The following is a 20,048-nucleotide window of genomic DNA, read 5'->3' as shown; positions in this document are numbered from 1 at the left end:
AATTAATAAATAAAGTTTAAGTATATTAAAATTTTAATAATTTACATTAAAATAAATTTAACATTCAATGATGGTATATTATATTTAAAATATCTTTTATGTAAAAGTAAATTATATTTAGGTAAATAAAATAATTACGAAATAATTATGGGAGAAGTAAAATATTCATATTCTATTCTTGATAAAAAATCTATTTGTAGGAATCAATTTTTATCCTAACATTATTTAATATGAATTATTTTTTAAAAAAAAGTAAAATTTTAAAAGTTTAAAAATGGTATTTGTTATAGTTTAGATAATTTTTCTTTTAAAAATATAAAACATGAAGTACAATGTTTTTTAGCTTTCACAAAACAATTTTAACTAATAAATAGATATAAAGCTTTAAGAATTAATAATAAAAATAAATAAGATAAAAAATTTTGATATTTTATAAAAGATTAAAAAAGATAATGATGAATTAAACAGCAGGAAAAAAATTATTTAACATTATTCATTTTAATATTTATTAATAAACAATTTTTTGTTTATAAATTTTTATTTTAAATATTAATATATTTTTAAAAAAATTGTTTTTTGTTAATTATATATTTAATAAATTTTAAATTTATAAGTATATGTATTGGTATAAAAAAAAATGACGGAATCACATAAAATTTAATACTTCGTCCAAGAAGGGTGTATTGCACAATAAATTTTTTTTGCATATACTTTCGTAGACCCCACTTTATCATATGTAAAAATAAACAAAATACAATACATTTATTATTTTTTGTATTTACTGTTAATATAAATGATACCTTTTTAAAATAAAATGTTTATGTCAAAAATTATTAAATGCATATATTCTTCGTTTTTAAAATAACTACACAAAAAATTATGAGCGCAAACATTCCGTTCATCTTTTTTTACAAAATGTGTTTGTCTGATAATGAATATAAAAAAAATATTTAAATTTACTTTATTTTTTTAAATATCAAAGATATTTAAGTTTGATAAATTTCTTTATTTCGTATATTTTTGGAATATATATGATTAATAAAAATAAAAGATCTTATAAATATTTCCCTTGCATTTCATCAATAAATTATACATGAGATTGATGGCAAACGTATTTTATAACTTTTACAAAAAATGATTTTTTACTAAAAATTATACATACAGATATAAAAATAATGCTTTACTTTCAAATAATCAACTTAACAAAGTGATATATTATTATTATTGCAATTTTCACCATTTAATGATTAAATATAGCTGAAACTAAAGTAAATTTTTCAACATTTTTTTTGAAATTTTTTTAAATTAATAGAATAATTTTTAAGAATGTACAATATTATTTAAGTATTGTGAATATAGTGGAAATTAGTTTGTCTTTACAAGTAGATTAGGAGGTTGCAGAAGATGGAAAAAAAATTGTAATAACAGATAATGATGGTAATCAGTTTGAGAGATTTGAAAATAAAATAAAATAAAATTTTTTTTAATTTTCCTTTTTTTTTTCTTTTTTCATCTTTTTTCCTTATAATTCTCTGTTTTTTAGAGTAAAAAAAATTATTATTTTTTTAATTTTTTTTTCTGATTCCCCGTTTTTTTTATCTTAGAAAAAGTAAAAAAAATTTTATATGCGTGACCTCAACTAGAAGAAATCCTTTATGGTTACTTTGACTAAAAAAAATTTCATTTTTGAAGGAAAAAAATGAAGGTATAACTTTATTTATCAAAACGAAGGGTCGCCTATCAACTAATCATAAAATACTTATTCCTTCGTTTTTTATTTTAATATGTAAAAAAAATTCGTGTTTGTTATAAATTTTATTATTCAATTTTTTTAAAATTATACATTACAAATAAAAATGAATTGTACGTATTTTGCATTGATATAATAGACTGACTTTATTTAAGATATTTTTACATTATATAGTATAAAATTGATGATATTATATAACACCCCTTTTGTTCATTAGAACTATTAGTTATAATTAACATAAATATCTTGTTTTTCTTAAAGTTTCATATCCAGGATCTTCTTTCTTCAATTCAATAACCTCAGTTACTTGTCCACTGGTAGCAACTGGTTTTCCAGCATAGTGCTTAGCAACACTATCACTCAAATTATTCAATTGGACAGTCTTATGACTTACCGCTCTTCTGACTCAATGATAATTCGTATTAAATAACTCCATCACCTTTAGCCATAACTCCTTATGTGAAATATATTAACACAATATTAATAATAACTAATTTATTTAAAAAATTATCAAATTATAAATAATATAATTATATGTTATAATTAACATATAATATTCTAATAATAATATTTAAATATATAATTTAAATATTACACTTTCCTGCTACCCATTCTACTCTTTGTAATCTATTTTTGGTAGCTTCATAATTCTCTTACTTCTCTTCAACGGTGTTGTATCCAGTCTCCTCTTTCTAATTTGATCAGCGTGTTTTAATTGCTCTTTTCCTTCAACCATTACCTTATAAAGATTCACTCCAACTTTAGACTTAATAATTCCTCTTTTCCATTTCTTATCAGCTTTTGTTTTTACCATTACATTCTTAAATCTAACTTTTTCCTCTTTTACCTCCTTGCTTTTCTTGAAAAACAACTGTTTCCGTCCACACATTAGTTCTAGAGAAGCTTTTCCTGTAACCACTGATGGAACTCCTCTGCATACCTTCAAAAATATTTTTACTGCACTTTCTTTACTTTCCTCATCCATTCTCAAACGTTTGAACGTTGTCTTAAATTTTCTAACAAGATTCTCAGCTGAACCATTACTTTAAGAATGATAAGTTGGAATCTCAATAAAAACTGTACTTTGTTTATCATAGAACTCCATTAATTCCTTGCTTTTAAAATTTGCACAATTATCTGAAACAATTAACTCTGGCGCTCCAATCTGTAAAAATATTTCTTCCAGCTTTTTCTTAATGCAGGCAGAAGAAGTATCTCCTAATTTCTCAATCCATGGATACTTGGAATGCACATCATATGCAGCAAGATACATATCACCCTCCAGTGGTCCTAGAATGTCAATATGTAATCGCTTTCCTACCTGATTTGTGGGTTTCCACGGGTGAAGATTGAGATTTTTATTCGGTTGACCATATTCTAAACATGTTTGACATTTTCCTGCTGTTTTCTCAATGTCGCTACTCAATCCTATCCAGAATACCATTCCTCTTGCATACAATTTCATTCTTACCATTCCTACGTGTCCATGATGCAATTGATTTAAAACTTTCGATTGTAATGCTTGTGGTACTACGATTCTTGCTTCTTTAAACAATATTCCATCTTGATAAACTAAATCCTTTTTGAATTTTTCATAAACTTTGGCTGTCTTGCTCATTTCTTCTCACCCCCTGAAACTAACCATGAAATGACTTCTTTAAGAAGTTTGTCCTTCTTGTTTGCTTCTCTTATTTCATTCATATCCAATGGTGCTGCTTCAATCAATGCTACAACCATATTTCGTTTTTCCTTAACTTCTAATGATAAAGACTCCTACAAAAGCAATCTTGATAATGCATCTACATAGCCAAATTTTTGTGTTGGTACGTATTCAGCAACAAAATCAAATTTTCTTAATTGATACAGCCATCTGTCGACCCTACGAAGCATTATTGTAGGAAGATTCGCATCCGGATCTAGTAAAAACTTGAGTGGTTGGCTGTCCGTTCTAAGAACAAAACTTCTTCCAATTAAATAATCTTTCAAACGTAAAGTCCCGTTGATGATTCCTGTTAATTCTTTCTCTATCTGAGAACAACTAAGTTGAGACTTATTGAAAGTCTTACTTATATATTCAATAGGTTTTTCATCTCCATTTTTAAATTGGTGTAATACGCAAGCCCTATATCCATATTGACTTGCATTCGCCGCAAAAATTACTTTCTCATTCTTATTGTACGGTGTAAAAACACTACCACTTGTTAAAATTGTTTTCAATTTATCAAAACATTGTTTTTCTTCTCTTCCAAAATAAAACTTACAATTTTTTTTTGTTAGCTTACTTAACGGTTTTGAAATGATTGAAAGATTCGGGATAAATTTTAAATGATACATAAGCATTCCTCTGAATGCTCTTACTTCAGAAACATCTTTTGGATATGGCATCATTGTTATTGCTCTGATTTTCTCCTCATCTGGACTTATTCCATTTGCATTCAATTTTAGACCTAAATATTTGATTTCCGGTTCTCCTAGTTTAGTTTTCTCAATGTTAAGCTTGAAACCACTTGATTGAAGAATTTCCATCGTTCTAAATAAAGTTACATTATGTTCCTCTTTTGTTCTACCTCCTATTACTATATCATCATAGTAAACTCCCTTTCTTTCTTCCTTATCCAATAAACTGGCCATTATTTCCTGAAATATAATTGGACTTGTACTTAAACCAAAAGGTAAACGTTCATATCTTCTAAGTCCCAATGGTGTGCTTACCACTAATAATTTTGAACTTTCCTCATCTACTCTTACTTGTAAAAATGCATCTGATATGTCAATGCTACTGAAAATCTTACAATTTACCAATTTCGAAAAAATTTCTGCACTTGTCGGTATTTGATAAGTTCCATGTTCAATAACCTTATTAATTGTTGGCTTGAAATTTGCACATAATCTTACCCTTCCATTACTTTTGATTGCTACACTCATTGGAGAAATCCATTCTGAAGTATCAATTTTGGACCAAACTCCCATTTTAGTTAAACGTTCAATTTCTTCATAGATCTTTTCCTTTTAATTCAAATTTGAAAATCTGTAACTAATTTTTTTTGGTACTGTTCCTTCTTTGATAGTTATTTTTGCAATAGTTGTTTTACAGCATCCCAAACCTTCACTGAATAACTCTGGAAGCATCCCTCTTACTTCATTCTTAAAACCACCTTCGTTAATCATCAGTATCTCTTCTTTGAAATAAAGTTTATTTAAATCTATCTTCATTTGATCAATCACATTTCTCCCTAATAAATTTTGACAATCTCCTTTAACCACTACCAAATTAAAAACCCCTTCTTTATCATTTATTTTGATCTTCGCTCTACATTCACCAATCACCTTTATCAACTCACCACTGAATGTTTTTAATTTGCTTGATCTCTTTTCTACTTTTGGTTTTCCCAATTCTCTCCATACTATTTCATTAATGATTGTTTTACATGCCCTGTATCTAATAGCATCTTAACTCTTTTATTGTTGATCACTGCGATCACTTTTGCATTATCTCCTCTTTCTAATATCTCGCAAATTTGATATATTTGATCGTCCGTTTCCTCGCTTACATCATTATCATCACTTTCTACGTTATCAATCGATTTTTCTTTGTATTTCTTTGATCTACACATTCTGGCTAAATGCCCAATTTTCCCACATAACTTGCATTTTTCTTTTCTAAATTTGCATCTAAATTTTAAATGGTTCTTTCTCCCACAACAATAACATTCTTCTTTCTTTACATCTACCTTAAAGATTCCATTTGCCTTCTCCGAGTTTTGGATCAATTCCACACTTGCAACTGCACTAATTGTTTCTTCAAATGTTGATTCAACCTTGATTCGATGTTGCTGAATCGCGGTCCTTTTGTATTCCCCTTCTTTTAATCCATTGACAAAACATAATGTTAACATTATGTCTTTGGCTATTGGAAAAGAATCTAAACCACATTTTGAAACATTCTCTTTTACTCTCTCACTATATTGAGCAACTGTTTTTTCTGATTCTTGTTTCAAAGAGAGAGAAACAAGTCTGTTTAATAACAAACTTTCAACTGGTTCCAACAACTTATTCAATACTTCCACTACTTTCTCATACGTTACTGACACTGGTTTTATTGGTGCTAAACTTGTTCGAAGTTTTCGATATACCTTCGGTGACAAAGAAGTCAACAATATGTTTCTCTTCAATCCATTGTCCTTGATCTCATGAATTTCGCATACTATCTCTATTCTTTCTTTGAACTCGGCCCATGCTTCCTTCTTTGGGTTAAATTCTGGTATCATCCCTTGTGGTATGATTCTTTCCTTCTTCTTTGCTGAGACTGGTGGCTCCGTTGGTGTAGAAGCTCCTGTACTCATTCCCAAACGCCAATGAAATATATTAACACAATATTAATAATAACTAATTTATTTAAAAAATTATCAAATTATAAATAATATAATTATATGTTATAATTAACATATAATATTCTAATAGTAATATTTATATATATAATTTAAATATTACATTATGCATCGCTGGTTCCTTATCACTTTTGATCTATCCATTTGCCATCTATTCATTAACTCTTTTTAAGTTGATACTCGCATTTATATAATCTGATTCAGTAACAAATAAACACTTCTTTTCAGCACAAATGACCAATGCCTCCACAAACGCTCGCAGTTTTGCAAAATTTGAAAACACATTAGGCCTTAATTTCCGACCACCTACATGACACTTTCTTTTTTCCATGTCAATAATTACAAAACCTGCACCATTACCTTTTAATTGACTTCCGTTCGTCTCTACAAGAATTGAAACTTCAAGCATGCTTGCTAAGTATCTTACTTCAACATCTTCTTTGATTGGTGACGGTAAGATTTCATCTGATAATGCTATATGTGTATAAACTTCATCTTCATCTGATGTAATCTTTTGATTTTCATCTGAAAATACTGCTACATTTTGTGATACTTCCTCCATCGGGTTTTCTTGAGCATTCTTCGAATCTTCAATCTAAACGAAATTCGTTACATCCTCCCCCTTTGAAGGTTTTGAAGCATACAGACCAGCATGAAATTCCTCCTGACAAATTACCTTACCCCCAGCATCCAGAAACTGGATACTATCACATTTCCTAACAAAACTAGTGCCATTGAACTCAATTCTATAGCAGTGTTTAGACAAACGTTGGACCAAGTTAGCTTTTACACATTCATGATCATTCGATGACCGTTTCAACCAGCATTCACGATTCATTAAAAGTGTACAAAAATGTTGATATTTAGAAGCAAACTCATGTAATTTATAAGATGCCTTAAAATATATCTCCCGCGCTGTTGATCCATCTTTCACCACTTTATTCTGTGCCAATGTCACAGCCCTGTATAATGCATTCTTAAATGTACGTGAAAAAGACAATATTTTATCAATATTTCTCAGAATAACCGAATTCATTTGTTCCGCATATCCATTAGATTCTGATACAAATGAAACACTAAACAATACTTGAATGCGAAAACGCTCAAGATGTTCGGTAACGGCATGTGAAGCAAAAGTTCGTTGGTTATCCATTGTAATAAAAATAAGACAATTAAGATGAGATAATAAAAAATCAAACTCATATATAATTGATTCTGTAGATTCATCTTTTATTTCCACTGTCATTGGATAGCTACTAGCTACATCCGTTAACACTAAAATCTTATGTTTTTTATCATAATGAAGCACAACACAGTGAGATCTTTTATAAACTCTCTCAACCGCAAGCCATGAAGTAATAACCTTTCATTTATTACGACGTAATGAAATACATAGTTCACATGTGTCATACAACTTCCTCAGACGGGTTACTAAACCGACTCCTATGAAATTTACTAAATATTTACCATACATAGCATGAAATGGCGAATGATCCGTATGAAGCAACTGACTCGCCAACTCACAATATGAACCCGGAATAAATAACCGTTGTTCTACAAACAGAAGCCCCTCTACAAGTTCCACATTAGTCAACTTGTCCTTAAAAATAGCATTGACGTCATTCCATTCAACTTTTGTTGCCTTTGAAGAACGTACAATACATAGCAATACCTTAGCATCTCCATCGTTTTCATAACTATCCATGCATTCCTGCTTATTCCAAGGTAATTTCTTAAACATGCTTGCCACATAACAACTATACTGTCCGACATCATTATTTGCTAGAGAAAACTGAGATTGATTCATCAAATCAACGAGCCCCATTTCATCCCCCCTTCTTTTATTTGAGCATAGGAAATATCGAATGGAGATAATGCAATAGCCAACCGATGAAACGTATGACCTGTAGATAAAAACTCTACTTTGGCATCTGTTTGATACGCGAATGAATAGTTATTTTAAACGCACTACAAATTACTTGGTTAGAATATACTGCTTCCTTCGCAGCTAACATAATCTTTGTGAGAAAATTGTAGTTGATTTCCGTATTCCGAAACATCCTACCTTCGACATCGAAGATTCTTCTCCCCTCTCGATATCGAGCGGTCAAAATAAACGAAAAAGACATAGATGATGCCGAAAGAAAAATATCCAGACCATTACAACTACTTCTTATCGGTTCTAAAGTAATGGCATCAGCAATGACCTTCTTTAAATGAGAATATGGCAGACCTATAATGTTAGAAATGTCACCTTTAACGGATTGAAATTTATATAAAGCTTTAACAGCTTGTTTATAACCAAGCATATGAAAAGCAAAAAAATTAAATGTTGCTAATACTTTCTTTAACGTTTTCCCATTAGTTGAAACTGGAATCTTAAGTAAAGAATCAACGTGAAAACATGGAATGAAAATTCCTTTATTTACATTCACTATCATACCTAAATATTCACATTGTGGTACACTAAACATCGATTTTAATGGATTCAATACAAATCCGTTCTGTTCTAAAGCGTGCAGAATCCCCAAATTTCATTCGTTATGTGAATCCTTGTCTAAAATATGTAAAATATCTTCCACATATGGAAAAATACAATGAATAAATGGAGCTAGAACTTGTGTAAGTGATCTACAAAATAACATTGGAGATAGTTTCCAGCCAAAGCTGAGTGTACACGCAAAGTACAATCTATATACTGTAGAAATGACCATATATTTATAAGATTATTTAGAAATCGCAACTCGCTTGAAGGCTTGAGCAATATCCATTACAGATAGGACCTCCCAATTTTGATGCAACAACACGAACTTTAACGTCGATAAATCTGGCATATCCTCATTGTTCGTAAATTTGTTCAAATGAATAAAATTGACCACAATACGCAACTTATTCTTACTTTTTACCACAAATGCTGGGTTTGTATGAATTACCTTATAAGATGGAGATACTGATATCAGAAAACCTAATCGAACATCTTCATCTAACAGACGCTTGAATTCCACTTTGTGCCTATCCGAGATAGGATGTGGCCGCTGAATTCGTTCCTGAAAATCATCTGAAATATAAGGAGTAACATCTACCTCAACTGTTTGATTTGTTTTCTGAGTTGGATCCGCAAAACGCTCATGCGTCTTCATAAAAAAATTAATCTAATCACATTCCTCCCCATACTGAAAACCAATTCATCTTTAAACAATTCACCTATTACTTCGGGTTTTTCTATTGAAAATTTACGTTTATTTTGTGCAAACAAACGAACATCTAAGTTATGTTTGATAATATATTCATAACTTATTAACATTAATTCACCTCTTGGAATTTATGTGTATCACAATAGGTACTTTTTCTATATGGTTAGGAATCGATATTACTGTTTCAAAACACTGTGTAATCCGTCCAGTGGTACCATGAATAGATGTAACAACAATAGGTGGTATATTCGTCATCTCTATGTTTGTCAATTTCTTTACCCATTCTTCGGGCATTGAAGAAATTCCGGCACAAGTATCAATACCCACTTCGAAAATCTTGTCCTGTACGACGCATGTCGTCTTACATATGTTAAAATTTCTCTTTGAATCAGCCCAATATTGAATAACTTTTGATGATTCTTTTTGATTATCAAAGAAATTATCATCTTTTACTGTGCTCTTTGATACGCTGCCTTTATCATTCTTATTTTGACTATATTTATCCTTCACATAATCTTTCTTCTCACCCTTGTCATTATTTTTCATCTGACTAGTATACTTACTCTCTAACTTCAATGAATTACCATCCGCTTTCATATTCTTGACCTGAATGTCACTTTTTCTACCTTTGTGAAAACGTTTAATCTTGAATTTCGCATCGGTACGTAATATAGATTGCTTAATTGGTTGAATTTTAGATGAGGAGACCCCTTGTTTATTTTGATTAAAAAATGCGTTATAAACGTTTTTTTTTATCAGATTGGTATTTTTTTTTACTTTTTTATAATTTTTGATAAAAAAAAAAAAATTTTTTTTTAAGCAATTTGTATTGGTTGAATTCTAAAGTTGGTCACCTTGTCATTTTTGATTGAAAAACACGTTAAAATTAATTATTTTTTTATCAAATTGATATATTTTTTAATTTTTTATAATTTTTGATATAAAAAAAAATTTTTTTTTAAGTTATTTCTTTTAAGTTAAAATAACCATTGGTAATTATTTGATATAAGTGACGCAATAAAATAAAAAGAAAATTTTTAAAATTTTATTAAATTTTTCTAAAAATTATTTTTTTTTAAAATTTCTTTAAATTTCTTAAAAAATTATTGTTTTAAAAATTGTTAAATCTTTTTTTAAAATTTTTTTTTTTTTAAATATTTTCCTAAATTTTTCCTTTATTCATCTTTTTTTCTTATAATTCTTTGTTTTTTAGTGTTAAAAAATTTTTTTTTTTTTTAAATTTTTTCTTTTTTTTAAAAATTTTTTTTTATTTCATTTTTTTTCCTTATAATTCTTTGTTTTTTAGTGTTAAAAAAATTTTTCTTTTTTTTAAATTTTTTTTTTTTTAAATTTTTTTTTTTTTTAAATTTTTTTTTTTTAAATTTTTTTTTTTTGAAAAATTTTTTTAAAAAAAATTTCAAAATTTTATTTTTTTTTCTGATTCCCCGTGTTTTTTTATGCTAGAAAATGTAAAAAAAATTTAAAAAAATTTTTATTTTAAAAAGTTATTTGAGGGGTCTTCTCATCTAAAAGAAATCCGCTTAATTACTTACGTAAATGACACGTCTGTTGAAGTTACTAACTCCTCACGCTGAGAAGTTGGTAAAGCATTAATAAAAATAAGACAATAACTTATTGCAGCATTTGTCTTGAGTTATCAAATTGACAACTTGCTCCACACGATGGTGCAAATTTGAGAAAGCATTATCTTTCTTTCTAAATGTAATGCTAAACAAATCTAAAATGTTGATTAGCATAATCGTGTGTTGTTGATCATCTGAAATTTTCTCTTCTAAAAACTCAACAACAGCTTCAAAAGTTAACTCCTGTATTTCAGCATCGATTAAAAATGTATACATTTCATTCTCCCAATCATCTGGCATAACTGATAAAACTGTACTCAACTCGTCATCCGCTGACATCTGACTGGTACGTAACTTAATATAGACTAAAAATTTTGATTTGTCATCGTAATTGTCATAAGAAATAACAGCCTTTCCTTCTTTAGTGGAGGACTCCATGATATAATAAACTGACTTTATTTAAGTTATTTTTACATTATATAGTAAAAAATTGATGATATTATATAACATGCATGATAGTCAATCATTATTTTGATCTTTAAAATATTGTATATTTTCACTAAAATAATATTTAAGAAATAAAAAAAAATGTGTTTTTGTTAAAAAAATATGAGCGTTTCTTGGCATTTAAAAGGCAATTTTTTATAATTTTTTGAATAAACTTTTTTTTTACTTTTATGTATCAAATTATTAAAAATAATCATGTTATTTTTTTTAAGAATCTTTTAAACCTTAAGGAATAATTATTTTTATTTTTTTTGTTAATGTAAACAACAATAATATTACTATTAAATTAATTAAAATTCATATATTATTTAAAGCCTCATCGTATGTATTGTAGACAAAGTATTTGCCTTTATGTAATAAATCTTTATAAAAAAACAATAAATTAGATAAATAAATATTTTATTTTAACTGAATGAAAATTATTAAAATCATTAATTGAATTAATTTTTTTTAATTTTAATGTAAAAAATTAGTTTATTTTTTCTATCAATGATAACTAGTTAAAATCTGTATTAAATAATGAATTCGAAAAAACATTATGATTATCAATAAAATATTTTTTCTTGAAAAAATATCTAACTTTTAAAAATATATTTATAATAGTTTACAAATGAAAAAAAAAATTAAAACTATTAAATTATATCTTTGTTTTTTGAAAAATGATTACTAGCAAATGCATTTCTGATACATTGTTTTTAAAAATAAGATTTCTTTACTGTCTTAAATTTGAAGGAAAGATAATTTGAAATTATTAAACATTGATAGTGAATCATTATATGATGATCATGAGATGTTATCGTATCATCATTATCTTTAAGACAAAACCGTGCTCCAGAAACTTTTTTCTTTTATAATATCTCACTTCAGTTTTATTATCAATGTGACAATTTCATATTATTAATATGCATGGTAACTCTAAAACAAGAAAATATTTGAATTTCTTTTAATGCTAAAAATATGGTATTTGAATTAAAGCATGAGCTTATGTTAAGTATATAGATGAAACCAAAAGTTTAAAAATTTCAATGTATATTTTTCTTTTGAATTTTTAAAAAAATCATCATAAATATCTAAAACATTTTTTTTAAATTAATTTTAATTTTTTGAAAAAAAAATGATAATATTTATAATACAAAAAATAAAAAAATTGCACTTACAATATTAATAAAAAATAACATCTATTAATAAGAATAAAAAATACTTTAAAAACTTATTAATTTTTTTAGTTTAATAAAAGTTAAAAACTTTATTTTAAATACTTTTTCAGTTATTTAAATAATTACTAAAAAAATATTTGTAAAACATAAATCATCTTGTAATTTTAAAAAGTTTTTATTAACTATTTAAAATTGTCAAAAAACAAAATTCTTAATTAAATAGATAATTCCCTACTTTGTTCATTTTGATTTCTTTGCTTTTTAAAAGAATTGAATAAGAGAAATAAACTTTAATATGTTGATACAAATGACTTTTTCACAGATTCATATAGTAATAAAATACGATATTGAGAATTGTTATTTCTATAACGAATTATAACATTAAAACTTTTAGATATAATTGTAATATTTGAATTATATATACAAAATAAATCTCCAGTAAGAATTTTATATTTTCAAAATTTTATTTCAAGACTATTTTTTGAAAGACAAAATGAACCATGATTTGGATATAATGTTGTTGAATTTTTTTATTTAAATTCTATTATTATAATTTGCTAAAAAATGAAATGTACAGCCATTTGTTTCATAAAATTCAAATTTAGTTGGGATATTTTTTACTACAAATTGTAATTGAATGTATTTATATGATGGTGGTGTTATGATTTTACAAAGAGGTCCACTACAACCTTCAATATATTTACATGAACCACAGTTATTGGGATTTTGATATCCATAGTGAAAACATATAATTTTTTTTACATATATTTTCACAATAATAAATATTTAACATTTTTATATTAGCATATGACATTTATGATTTTGGTCCTGGTGTCATATCATATAATGTGTCAAATGGTTTCATAGTTTTTTCTCTATTATTTGTAAAATAATATAAGCTATAATGCATCACAGATCCATAATCATATGGAACACCAAAAGTATTTGAATAATTTTTTGATATAAATTCATAACTTTGCTTACGAGAAGAAATAATTTTCTGATAATAAATTTAAAAATATTTATCTCATTTTATTCTACTATGTACATGATAAAAAACTAATGTATGCAATATTTTATGTTGAATTTGTCCTCAATGATCACAATCCTTTCCTAAACTTATATTTTGCCTTTTTTTTAAATTTTTTTCTTACATTACTACTACAATCTGGTTCATACCAGAATCTAATTCTAACAACTTTTAATACCATTGTATAATATTTTTTAAATTGAATACATGTTTCTTTTTAAATAAAGTTAATTGATTTTTGAACAGTTGATATATTAATATTTATATCAATTAAATAAAGTATAGGCATATACCATTTATATTTTAAATCAAATAAAATTTTATGTTTTATTCTTTTATTTTTTTAATTCATAAAAATTAGATATAATTATAATTTTTTTTACTAAAATTAAAATTTATAATAAACTTACAAAACTTCAAAAAATAAAAATAATAACATTTAATAAAATAAAAAAATAATAATTGAACCGATAATCAGTTTATGTTTTAATTTTTGAATTAATTGTTTTTGATTAAACTTTAATAATAAAACAGTTATTTGGATTTCGTAATTTTTTTTTTAAATTTGTTTAATTCAATATATTAGAAAGATAATATTTTTTGTTATATAAATATTTTTAATAAGTTATTTAAATAATTTTTAAAATGATTATCATAAACCATGTTAATGTTGACTTTTTATAAATAATATTCTTTAGAAAGGTCTTCTAAATAATTAAAAATAAAATCATTTTTTAATTATTAATTTAAATATAAATTATATTTTGATATATTCTTTTTAGTATTTAAATATATTTTTTTATATTTGTACTTAGATGAGATTTATTAATTTAAATGAATGTTCAATAGTTAATTATATAATTAACATTACTAATTAAAAGTACAACTGTTAAAATCGTATACATATGACTATATATTTTTTAATTAATAGTATAAATTTCTGTAATTCATTTAAAAACTTCACTTTTTTTTACTTTTTGAAAGTTTAATACAATTTTATCTAGTAAATATACATTTAAAAGTATAATTTGTGAACAGATCACTATAAAAAGAATATTCTTTTGAAGTTTTTACCAGTATAATATTTTATTATAGCTTATTTTGTTTTCTCACATTGAATTATTATATTTCATTATAATATAATTTAGCAAAATTTCTTCTTTGTGTACTTCTGTAATGATAAATTATATGATTGTTATGTGATAAAATTATTTTATTTTCTGTTTTATGACAAAATCTTGCTCCTGTTACAGATTTATCCATCCAATATTTTACTTCTATTGTGTTTTCATATTGACAAGTTGGATAAGTATTGGGAAGCATATGGACTTTTACAATATTAAATTTAATTCTACTTGTTTTGTTTACTACAAAATGTATAACACATTTTTTTACTCCACTTAATAAAAAAAGTCTAGGCTTACGATCGGGAAGTATTAAAGTTTTCAAACAATTTATTTGTCTCATATTAAACTGCTCACATTGTGAACCAATAAATCCATCAATACATTTACACAAATTGCAATTGTGAGGATCTTGGTATCCATAGTTATAACAATACCTTTTAAATGGACAATTAGGATGAGCACAATAGTGTAAATTCAAAATTTTTATATCATTAAAAGAAAGTCTTTTATTTTGTCCCATAGTTCCTTCATATAAAGGATCAGTTGGTATTATTGTTTTTAAATTACCTATAGCAAATGCATTTACAGCATCATGCATTATTGATCCATAATCATATGATATATGATAATGAAAAGCTTCATATGCAGTATGTTTTTTACAACTTGCAGTCTCATATTGTAACATGTTTTTTTTGTATATTTTTACAAAAAAATCTCTATCAAATCGACATTGTTCATGATATAATCCTAATGCATGTAAAGTTTCATGTAAAATTCCTTCAAAAGTATTACATCTTGGTCCAATTTCTATATCTTGACATCTTTTTTGGATTTTTCCTATGATACTTGAACATTTTCCTGTATATTTATAATGAATACCTGGTGAATCATAAAAAGTAGCTTTTCTTTTTCGAAATTTAAAACATGTTTCTTTTTCAATAATTTTTACTACATTTTTAACGGCATTAGAATTTATAGGTGAGATGTAATAATAATGTATTGTTAATGGCCATTTAGTTTTTGTATTTGTTATAATTTTCCTTTTTTTTCTACTATTTATTTTTGAATCAGATATTTCTGGAAAATTTAGTACAAAATTATTTATTTGGTCTATAGATCTTTTAAAATTCTTTTTTGTTATATATTCTTCAATAGTAAAATAATTATTTAATAAAATTATAAAAAACTAAATAAAATTTATTTTTAATTATTAAGTTATTTTTTACTTACAAAAACATAAATCATGGCAATTATCAAATATATAGAGATTTTTTTTTTGTTATATACAGGAAATTGATTATAGTAAAAATTGAAAAAGTCTCATTGCTTTTATACATTTTTTTATGGAAATAATTATATCAGTTAATTTTAACAATTTTTTATGTAAATATATATTCTATTGTTTGTTATAATGGAAATAAAAAATTAATTAATTGTTAAATCAGATATAAAAAGTTGTTTTTTTTAAATTAATAAATAAAGTTTAAGTATATTAAAATTTTAATAATTTACATTAAAATAAATTTAACATTCAATGATGGTATATTATATTTAAAATATCTTTTATGTAAAAGTAAATTATATTTAGGTAAATAAAATAATTACGAAATAATTATGGGAGAAGTAAAATATTCATATTCTATTCTTGATAAAAAATCTATTTGTAGGAATCAATTTTTATCCTAACATTATTTAATATGAATTATTTTTTAAAAAAAAGTAAAATTTTAAAAGTTTAAAAATGGTATTTGTTATAATTTAGATAATTTTTCTTTTAATAATATAAAGGATGAAGTACAATGTTTTTTTGTTTTCAGAAAACAATTCTAACTAATAAATAGATATAAAGTTTTAAGAATTAATAATAAAAATAAATAAGATAAAAAATTTTGATATTTTATTAAAGATTAAAAAAGATAATGATGAATTAAACAGCAGAAAAAAAATTATTTAACATTATTCATTTTAATATTTATTAATAAACAATTTTTCGTTTATAAATTTTTTTTATAAAAATTAATATATTTCTAAAAAATTGTTTATTGTTAATTATATATTTAATAAATTTTAGATTTATAAGTATATGTATTGGTATAAAATAAAAAATGACGGAATCACATAAAATTAAATCCTTTGTACACGAAGGGTGTATTGCACAATAAATTTTTTTTGCATATACTTTCGTAGACTCCACTTTATCATATGTAAAAATAAACAAAATACAATACATTTATTATTTTTTGTATTTACTGTTAATATAAATGATACCTTTTTAAAATAAAATGTTTATGTCAAAAATTATTAAATGCATATATTCTTCGTTTTTAAAATAACTACACAAAAAATTATGAGCGCAAACATTCCGTTCATCTTTTTTTACAAAATGTGTTTGTCTGATAATAAATATAAAAAAAATATTAAAATTTACCTTATTTTTTTAAATATCAAATATATTTAAATTTGGTAAATTTCTTTATTTTGTATAATTTTGCAATATATATTATTAATAAAAATAAAAATTTTTATAAATATTTTTCTTGCATTTTATCAATAAATTGTACACGAAATTGACAACAAACGTATTTTATAACATTTACAAAAAAATAATGTTTTACTAAAAATTGTACATACAGATATTAAAATAATGCCTTACTTTCAAATAATTAACTTAACAAAGTGATATATTATTATTATTGCAATTTTCACCATTTATTGATTAAATATAGCTGAAACTAAAGTAAATTTTTCAACATTTTTTTTGAAATTTTTTTAATACCAAGTAACTTTCTAAATTTTTTTAAATTAATAGAATAATTTTTAAGAATGTACAATATTATATAAGTATTGTGAATATAGTGGAAATTAGTTTGTCTTTACAAGTGGATTAGGAGGTTGCAGAAGATGGAAAAAAAATTGTAATAACAGATAATGATGGTAATCAGTTTGAGAGATTTGAAAATAAAATTAAATTAAAATAAGAGAAAATTTTTTTTATTTTTTATTAAATTTCTTATAAAATTATTGTTTTTTTTAAATATTTTTTTTTCTGATTCCCCGTGTTTTTTTATGTTAGAAAAAGTAAAAAAAAATTTTATATACGTAACCTCAATCAGAAGAAATCCTTTCATGGTTACTTTGACTAAATAAAATTTCATTTTTGAAGGAAAAAAATGAAGGTATAACTTTATTTATCAAAACGAAGGGTCGCCTATCAACTAATCATAAAATACTTATTTCTTCGTTTTTTATTATAATATGTAAAAAAAATTCGTGTTTGTTATAAATTTTATTATTCAATTTCTTTAAAATTATACATTACAAATAAAAATGAATTGTACGTATTTTATATGATAGTCAATCATTATTTTGATCTTTAAAATATCGTATATTTTCACTAAAATAATATTCAAGAAATAAAAAAAATGTGTTTTTGTCAAAAAAATATGAGCGTTTATTGGCATTTTGAAAACAATTTTTTAAGATTTTTTGAATAAACTTTTTTTTTAATTTTATGTATCAAATTATTAAAAATAATCATGGCATTTTTTTTAAGAATCTTTTAAACCTTAAAAAATAATTATTTTTATTTTTTTCGCTATTGTAAACAACAATAATATTACTATAAAATTAATAAAAATACAAATATTATGTAAACCCTCATCGTATGAATTGTAGACGAAGTATTTGCTTTTATGTAAATTTCTTTGAAAATTTTTTATATACAAATTTGTAAATTAATAATATAAAATATGGTTAAAATATTAGATAAATTAATTTTGTAATTTTATACATTGACATTTATGCTTTACGTATATAGCTTTAAAAAAACAATTAATATAAAAAAAATTCATTTTTTTTATATTTATTAAAAATTATTTATAAAATATAAAAATAATATAAAATTATAAATTAGCAAATAAAAAAGATTAAGTTTTTTTTTCTGGTGTTATCTGTAGAAGAGAATTTTTTATAAGATTTTATTTTATAAACGCCTTTAAAAATTAAATCTAAATATTAAAATTTAATAATACAATTACAATGGTACTCACCCCTATACTTTAGAGAAAATTTATACTTCCTAGATTAAAAATTACAATTTAATAAAACTAGGCTTTAGAATGAGTTCCTTAACATTCAAACCTAAAATTAATAAATAAGAAATAAAATTTAGACGTGGCACATGATTAAATACACTTTTACGAAGTGAATAGTTCTTTAAAAATAAATTAAAAGTGATGATCAATACCATCATGTTATGATTACTTTTTACTAATTATTATTTTAAAATGAACCGTTACATTCCATTTTAATTTGATATCTTTTCTTTTTTTTTAAAAGACTAGAATAGATATTCTTGTCAATTGTTAATAAATGGAACAAAAATATACATTTGATTTGAAACCAAAAATTAAAAATTAATTTTTAATTTATTTATGTTGATATTTGTGTTGAATAAAAATTTTAAAACTTTAATTGTCTAAAGAAAAAAAAATTCTTTCCAAAAATAACAATTATAAATTTACAAAAAAGAATTTTTGTAACTAATTTTTATGTTGATATCTTTTTTTAAATATTTTTTGTTAAATATCTCAAGAATGGATCGTCCGTTTTTAATGAACGTTATCTCATTCGAAAAAGCATCAAATACTCTATCAATTGTCTTTCCGTTGCTATGTATAAAGAATTACGTTTTTAAAACTTGATATCAAGTAAAAGAATAATAAAGACAAAATAGGTAAAATTATTAAACTTTTTTTTACTATAAACCAAAATATCTCAAGAACAAAAATGATATAGATATGGTATAGAAGTCAAAATGTCAAAAGAAATTACCTAGAGGTGTTTTTTTCGTTTTTTTAATAATGTTCTTTTAAAGTCATATTGTTTTATAAAGTTTTGGATTTTTTAAATAATTTTAAATTATTATATCTCATTTAAAAATTCATCATTTTGTAAAAATAAACCCGGAAACGTTTTTTCATCCTTTTTTACCTTTATGTCAAATTTTGCTGAAAAAACTCATGAAATTGTAATGTTGCGGCAAATTAAATATTTGTAGCTTTTGATGCAATATCTATAAAAAGATGTAATTCTTTCAAAATGTTATTACATTTTCCATAAAAATTGCTATTTCAAAGATTATTTATATTAAATTTTATTTTTTTAACACTTAAATCATCAAGAAATCATGATCTTAAAAATAAAGTAGTATAATTATTTTTAATTCTTTTTTATTAGATTGATCTATTTATACAATACAGACAATGAATAAACGATTTATCCTATATCCCATATATATATAGAGGAGAAAT

The 20,048-nt window shown here is 24.1% G+C and overlaps 8 protein-coding genes across 8 annotated transcripts; all 8 read right to left on the bottom strand.

The window, feature by feature from the left end:
- Positions 1-1,982: 1,982 nt before the first annotated feature.
- Positions 1,983-3,487, bottom strand: SRAE_X000200100 (Ribonuclease H-like domain-containing protein; the record flags this gene model as incomplete). The annotated part of the gene is made up of 4 exons (XM_024642863.1): positions 1,983-2,155; positions 2,408-2,793; positions 2,851-3,322; positions 3,379-3,487. The coding sequence occupies 4 exons, from the start codon at positions 3,485-3,487 to the stop codon at positions 1,983-1,985; spliced, it is 1,140 nt and encodes a 379-aa protein (XP_024499472.1).
- A 36-nt stretch (positions 3,488-3,523) lies between these two features.
- SRAE_X000200000 (Reverse transcriptase domain-containing protein) lies at positions 3,524-4,720 on the bottom strand (the record flags this gene model as incomplete). The annotated part of the gene is made up of 1 exon (XM_024642852.1): positions 3,524-4,720. The coding sequence occupies one exon, from the start codon at positions 4,718-4,720 to the stop codon at positions 3,524-3,526; it is 1,197 nt and encodes a 398-aa protein (XP_024499471.1).
- A 434-nt stretch (positions 4,721-5,154) lies between these two features.
- SRAE_X000199900 (Zinc finger, CCHC-type domain-containing protein) lies at positions 5,155-6,093 on the bottom strand (the record flags this gene model as incomplete). Its single annotated transcript, XM_024642841.1, has 1 exon — positions 5,155-6,093. One exon carries the CDS (start codon positions 6,091-6,093, stop codon positions 5,155-5,157), a length of 939 nt encoding a protein of 312 aa, XP_024499470.1.
- Positions 6,094-6,289: 196 nt separating this feature from the next.
- SRAE_X000199800 (Hypothetical protein) lies at positions 6,290-6,700 on the bottom strand (the record flags this gene model as incomplete). Its single annotated transcript, XM_024642830.1, has 1 exon — positions 6,290-6,700. The coding sequence occupies one exon, from the start codon at positions 6,698-6,700 to the stop codon at positions 6,290-6,292; it is 411 nt and encodes a 136-aa protein (XP_024499469.1).
- A 33-nt stretch (positions 6,701-6,733) lies between these two features.
- SRAE_X000199700 (Integrase, catalytic core domain and Ribonuclease H-like domain-containing protein) lies at positions 6,734-9,278 on the bottom strand (the record flags this gene model as incomplete). Its single annotated transcript, XM_024642819.1, has 6 exons — positions 6,734-7,501; positions 7,551-7,569; positions 7,611-7,920; positions 8,204-8,647; positions 8,883-8,948; positions 9,038-9,278. 6 exons carry the CDS (start codon positions 9,276-9,278, stop codon positions 6,734-6,736), a joined length of 1,848 nt encoding a protein of 615 aa, XP_024499468.1.
- Positions 9,279-9,446: 168 nt separating this feature from the next.
- Positions 9,447-11,353, bottom strand: SRAE_X000199600 (Hypotheticale protein; the record flags this gene model as incomplete). The annotated part of the gene is made up of 2 exons (XM_024642808.1): positions 9,447-10,042; positions 11,014-11,353. The coding sequence occupies 2 exons, from the start codon at positions 11,351-11,353 to the stop codon at positions 9,447-9,449; spliced, it is 936 nt and encodes a 311-aa protein (XP_024499467.1).
- Positions 11,354-13,393: 2,040 nt separating this feature from the next.
- SRAE_X000199500 (Astacin-like metalloendopeptidase) lies at positions 13,394-13,790 on the bottom strand (the record flags this gene model as incomplete). Its single annotated transcript, XM_024642796.1, has 2 exons — positions 13,394-13,579; positions 13,734-13,790. 2 exons carry the CDS (start codon positions 13,788-13,790, stop codon positions 13,394-13,396), a joined length of 243 nt encoding a protein of 80 aa, XP_024499466.1.
- Positions 13,791-14,731: 941 nt separating this feature from the next.
- SRAE_X000199400 (Astacin-like metalloendopeptidase) lies at positions 14,732-15,981 on the bottom strand (the record flags this gene model as incomplete). The annotated part of the gene is made up of 2 exons (XM_024642785.1): positions 14,732-15,922; positions 15,967-15,981. The coding sequence occupies 2 exons, from the start codon at positions 15,979-15,981 to the stop codon at positions 14,732-14,734; spliced, it is 1,206 nt and encodes a 401-aa protein (XP_024499465.1).
- Between the last annotated feature and the right edge of the window lie 4,067 nt (positions 15,982-20,048).

Source organism: Strongyloides ratti, scaffold srae_chrx_scaffold0000004 (genome assembly GCF_001040885.1).
Source record: "Strongyloides ratti genome assembly S_ratti_ED321, scaffold srae_chrx_scaffold0000004".
In the NCBI taxonomy this organism is placed as follows: domain Eukaryota; kingdom Metazoa; phylum Nematoda; class Chromadorea; order Rhabditida; family Strongyloididae; genus Strongyloides; species Strongyloides ratti.
This window is presented reverse-complemented; position numbering and strand designations above follow the sequence as displayed.